At 52.7% G+C, this 5,853-nt stretch overlaps 1 protein-coding gene across 1 annotated transcript in view; it reads right to left on the bottom strand.

The window, feature by feature from the left end:
• The window catches only part of VWA5B1 (von Willebrand factor A domain containing 5B1), a 71,923-nt gene that overhangs the window by 37,142 nt on the left and 28,928 nt on the right, over window positions 1-5,853 (bottom strand). Inside the window, exons 4-6 of the mRNA XM_018572652.1 lie at window positions 3,345-3,622; window positions 925-1,055; window positions 502-633 (exon numbers count right to left, since the gene is read on the bottom strand). Of these exons, the coding sequence (XP_018428154.1) occupies window positions 502-633; window positions 925-1,055; window positions 3,345-3,622 (541 nt within the window). The remainder of the gene's footprint in view (window positions 1-501; window positions 634-924; window positions 1,056-3,344; window positions 3,623-5,853) is intronic.

The raw sequence follows: 5,853 nt of genomic DNA, 5'->3' as shown, positions 1-5,853 counted from the left end.
CCCCCCGAGTGACCTCTCAGAGACCCCCCCAGACACCCTCCAGGGACTCGTTTTATAGTAATTATCACCGTTCCCCGACAAAGAGCATTTCAGTCTTGCACAGTTGTACCGGCTCCTCCCCTCTTCCTCTGATGTCACACTGGGACCGCCTCACAATGTGCATTAGAAGCTGCAGCAAGTCATTTCCTGGCTGGAGGACGTCCAGCGTCATCTAACCTTTCCTCCCCAACCTGACTGTCCCTGGCCCCGCCCCTTTCACTCATTGAATTTCAGTTCCTTCAATCATGGAGGCTTAGCATCACACGTGGGTGGTCTGTATGCAAATGTAGCCTGCCTAGGACCGCCCACTCCTCCAGACTGACACCCAACCATCAAGGGAATTTGATATTTGCATAACCCATCAAAGCATTTTATTACCTTCTGACTGTGAACCCCGAACCCCATTCTATCACCACCCCTCCCCCACCTCCCAGTCATAGCACCTCCCGGAGGTCTCATTACCGCTGGGGTGGATGAGGATTTCCACTGGACGGTCATAGGTGTGCTTGTTGGCCAACGTGATCATGATGCTCTTGGCGGAAGGAGCGGAGGGGTCGGCGTCGGCTCGGATCTCATGGGTGGGACTCTCCACACCTGGAATATGAACACAATACAGAGTGTGAGTCAGAGGAGGAGGCGGCAGAGTGTTGGTGGGTCCGTCTGTCTTCTTCATCTCTCCTTGGTAGACCTCTGTAGTCAATCTGTAGACTAGGAGGTCCCGAGACCCTCAGGAACCCTCCAAGCCTGTCTGTTCCCTCATAAACCACCTGATTTTGGGTTTTGCCAATTGTACAGAATCATGGAGGAGACGGAAGCTCTTCTTGTTGAGTTTCGCTCCTCTCGAGATTCCACGTATGGTCCCATCGACCTTCTCTGGTCACCCACCTGCCAGGAGGTACGGAGCTCGGATCTCCAGGTGGAAGGTGAGTTCGTACTCGATGGAGTTCACCGCTTCCGTCTCCAAAAGAGACGCCAGGCAGAGCTTCTTGGTGCCTCCGGCCAGACCGACCTCCTTCCTGTGGACAAGAGACCAGAAGTGACCAGAAGTGAAGCCCTCATATCCCTGAGAGGATCACACATAGCATGCTGGGGTAGAAATGGGGTCACTGTTTTGGGGAAACACACCAGAAGGGCTATGCCAGGATCTTGTGTGGGCCAAAGACGTTGGGTGTGGGGGGATTATTGGCCCAGTGTTATCCTTGGCCTATGTCAGTAGGACCTCCCGGGTCAGATTTCCTTATTTCATAGAACGAAGACCAATGAGCTATATAAAGGGTCACATGTGGAACTAAACTACTCCAGACCGAGCTATAGGATAGGGACACGGAGCAATGCCGGGACATCCCACAATGCTACCACATGTTCAAAATGCCATGCTAATATAATATGTGGCCAAACGTCTGTGGACCCCCCCGAACATCACACCTATAGGAGCTTGTTGGACCTCCCATTCCAAAACCAGGACCATTAATTTTGAAGTTGCCCCCTTTCACCCCATGACCATTAATATGGAGGTGCCACCTATCCCCGTAGCCATTAATTAGGAGGTGCCCTCCATGGCCGTTAATATGGAGGTATCCTCCCATGATCATTAATATGGAGTTGGTACCCCTTTGTGGTCTACAACATTCTCCACTCTTCTGGGAAGGCTTCCACAGGATTTTGGGGGTTGTCTGTGGGAATTTGCCCCACATGTGTGGTCAGGTGCTGGTGTTGGATGAGAAGATCCGGCTCACACTCAGCGTTCAGTAGGTCATCTTTGGGATTAGTTGGAATGCTGTTTGTGAGCCATGTCTTCTGGTCCTGAGGTTCCTTCAGAGGTTCCTGGGGGTTCCTTGAGAAGAGAGCAGCAGAGGACAGATCTCCTGCCTACCAGTCTTCCCCTGCTCTCTCATCAGGGACCTCATAGGAACCCCAGGAGGGGAAGACCGATCTACCATTTATCCCAAAGGTGGTCAGTCGGGTTGAGGTTGGGGCTCTGTGCAGGACACTCGAGTTCCTCCACCACACTGGTCATACCATGTCTTTATGGAGCTGGCTTTGTGCATCTGAACCCAATAACTCCTATGGAACACCTCTGTACTATAAGGTGTTCCCATGTTCTATAAGGTGTTCCTATGTTCCATAAGGTGATCCCATGTTCTATAAGGTGTTCCCATGTTCTATAAGGTGTTCCTATGTTCCATAAGGTGTTCCCATGTTCCATAAGGTGTTCCCATGTTCCATAAGGTGTTCCCATGTTCCATAAGGTGTTCTTATGTTCCATAAGGTGTTCCCATGTTCCATAAGGTGTTCCCATGTTCCATAAGGTGTTCCTATGTTCCATAAGGTGTTCCCATGTTCCATAAGGTGTTCTTATGTTCCATAAGGTGTTCCCATGTTCCATTATGTGTTCCCATGTTCCATAAGGTGTTCCCATGTTCCTCAGGGTTGAGGTCGGGGCTCTGGCGTGGAGGAACTTGAGTGTCCTTCACAAACTGGTCCCACCATGTCTGTATGGAGCTGGCTTTGTACACAGGGGACAGTCATGGTGGAACAGAAAAGGGTCTTCACCAAACTGTGACCACATCACTCCTTACCGGTATGACCCCGTGATCAGGGAGGGGTGCTTGGAATGACTGCGGATGGCACCACCAAATACAGATAATTGCAGAAACGTCACCAGCACACCAAATCCTTATAGGATCAAAATTCATAGATTTTGGAGTTTGGGTGCCTGTGCCTATTTGTGAGATCAGGTATTGATGTTGGATGAGAAAATCTGGCTCACCTTTGGCATTCCAATTCATTCCAAAGGTCCTTAGTAGGGTTGAGGTCAGGGCTCTGTGCAGGACACTCGAGTTCCTCCACACCAAGCTGGTCCCACCATGTATTTATGGAGCTGGCTTTGTACACAGGGGACAGTCATGGTGAGACAGAAAAGGGTCTTCAACAAACAGTTGCCACAAGACTGGAAGAGCACAATTGTCTACAATGTCTTTCTATGGTGGAGCATTAACAGAACCTTCACTGGAGACACCTGATCTCAATGATTCAGAGGGGGGAGTCCACATACTTTTGGGCATATGGTATAGCTCAGTGGTGGTCAACTTTCTTGATATTGGGCTCTCAACTGCAGCCTCTGAGGGCCTGAAGGTTGGAAGAGCACAATTGTCTACAATGTCTTTGTATGATGGAGAATGAACAGAAACTTTCCCAGGAGACCCCTGATCTCAATGATTCGGAGGGAGGGAGGGTTGGGGAGGGTCCACATACTGGTGTCCATATGGAGCACAAACATTCAAGGTACACAGAGGGGTCCTTACAATCTCAGGGGGGTCCCGGCGGCCAGAGCGCTGTCAGAGGTGCCTTGCGTCACTCTGGGAACGCAGACGGGGGGGACCAGGACCCTGACAGCCCCGCTGGAGAGTGTGGGGAGCTCCGAGGACGTACTGATCAGCACCGACACGCTCTCCTGAGCCGGCACCACGCCCAGATTGGCCACAAAGATGATCCTTTCCAGGTCTTCGTCCAGCAGAATCCGACCTGAAGAGAAAAAAAGGGGGGGAAAATTAAAATTTACGTCATAAACCCCGAATAACGTCTCACTTGTTATAATAAAGGGGCAAATTCTCATGTGGGGGGGTGGTGGGGGGGATGCGCTATGGGATCGGAGATAATGACCCTCTCATTGATAATCCGGGTCCATCCGCGACTTTCACATATGAATGTAATGATTAAATCGGACTTTCCCGCACTTTTCCCGCACTTTCCTGTGCTTTTCCCGCACAAATTGTTTCATTTCCTGTAATTTGGAATCATTTGTGGATCTCATTTGGGGTTTGAACGTGCCCTCGGGGGTATCACCATCTCCAGCCCTCCCCACAATGACATCCGGTATTATCATGCAGCTAACGGAAGTACCTGCATTTGTTTTTTTTTTTACAATTGCTTCCTGCGGGGAGGGGCAGGCCATACTGCAGTGCGCGTGTTGGCAGGAGGAGAGAGCAGAGTGGAGCACCCAATCAGTGTACTTCTACTCCTCCACTGTCCAGTCAGCGTGCTGGAGGCGTGTTCTGGGGCTGTGTATGGTCGGAGTGGGTGGTCACAGACCTGGCTGTGCTACGTGGAAGGGCCGCCATGTTGGCACGAGCCGGAACCCCCCCTTTAATGGCGGGAGGGGCGAAGCGGCGGCTGCGAGCATCCAACGTGATCAGCATCTGGCGGTCTGACATCTGTTTCATTTCCCACAAGTGATATTTTTACTTTTTCTCCCCGGATAATCGGCGGCGACGTCAGACCGCGAAGTTCCTCGGCGGTCCGGATGCGTTTTACGTGGTTTTTTTTTCCAGCTGTTTTCGCCGCCGCGGCGGAAATTTGCGTCTGATCCTCATTATCAGCCGGAGACTTCGAGGGAACGCACTGGATCTCCGTAGCAGCTGGAGAGCCGCGCTAATGGTTTCACGGACGCGTTTAACCCCCCCAGCCGCGGGGGACAGAGACCTAACCCCTCCCCCCCTCCGTGGCGTCTCCTGGTGACCAGAACACCAGCCGATCGGTTTAATGAGCCAGAAATTCTCCCAACGTGGCTACACCGGCGCTAATGATCTCGCCCCTGACGCGGGGGACGGCTTTGAGGGAAATCAGCGTGGCGACGGCGGATCCACCGGAAGAACATTCCGGGTATTGGATTGTTATCATGTATCCGAGGATTCGCCGCAACTTATATCCTCATAGGAAGCCGCAGGGAGCGGCGCCCCACCGGCGACACCTACAGGCAACGCGGAGGAACTGCAGGGGACAGACCACGCCGAGCTTCATTCCGAAATCTCCAACTTCTATCACCAAAGATCCGCCCCTGAGCTCCGGTCAGTGACTCTGCCGCGGCTGAGATGATGTCATCAGTCTGCTGCAGGCCAGGAGGAAGCATTTCCTCAGTCTCCCCTCCCCCAGTGATTAGTCTGCTGCAGGCAGGAGGAAGCAGTTCCTCTGTCTCCCCTCCCCCCCAGTGATCAGTCTGCTGCAGGCAGGAGGAAGCAGTTCCTCTGTCTCCCCTCCCCACCAGTGATCAGTCTGCTGCAGGAAGGGGGAAGCATTTCCTCAGCTGCGCATGCAGGAGGAAGCATTTCCTCAGTCTCCCCTCCCCCCAGTGATCAGTCTGCTGCAGGCAGGAGGAAGCATTCCTTCAGTCTCCCCTCCACCCAGTGATCAGTCTGCTGCAGGCAGGAGGAAGCATTTCCTCAGTCTCCTCTCCCCCTAGTGAGCAGTCTGCTGCGGGCAGGAGGAAGCATTTCCTCAGTCTCCCCTCCCCCAGTGATCAGTCTGCTGCAGGCAGGAGGAAGCATTTCCTCAGTCTCCCCCAGTGATCAGACTGTAACATTGTAACTTTGTACCCAGTCACAAGGTGAGAGGCTGCAGGCAGGGGCTGATCTGTGTCAGACATTGGTGAACACAGCCCAGAACTGCACAGACAGAGGCATTGTCAAGGGGAGTCGTGATCTCGGTGAGAGGTAATAAATACCTGGAAGGGTCACATGACACAAGGATCTATATATCTGAGGACAGGTCCTCTTTAGATGGGGGGGAGGGGGGTCCCGGGAGCCACATTGTGAATTTGTATTGTAGTCATATTGGAAATAACTTTGTTACATTGTTGCTGTGAAATGTCTCCACCCGTTGCTGAGTCCGCCCTCTGGTGGCCGTCAGTGGTCACTGCAATCCCTCAGCTCTCCTGATCAACGAACCCGGACATGTACCTGATGCCGTATGAAGGGAACGTTCCTCTAAGTCAGCTGTACCGGCTCCTCCCCCCGGACCGAAATCACCGAGGGGGGG

This window comes from Nanorana parkeri, unplaced genomic scaffold (assembly GCF_000935625.1).
Source record: "Nanorana parkeri isolate BGI_ZX_2015 unplaced genomic scaffold, ASM93562v1 scaffold2092, whole genome shotgun sequence".
NCBI lineage: Eukaryota > Metazoa > Chordata > Amphibia > Anura > Dicroglossidae > Nanorana > Nanorana parkeri.
This window is presented reverse-complemented; position numbering and strand designations above follow the sequence as displayed.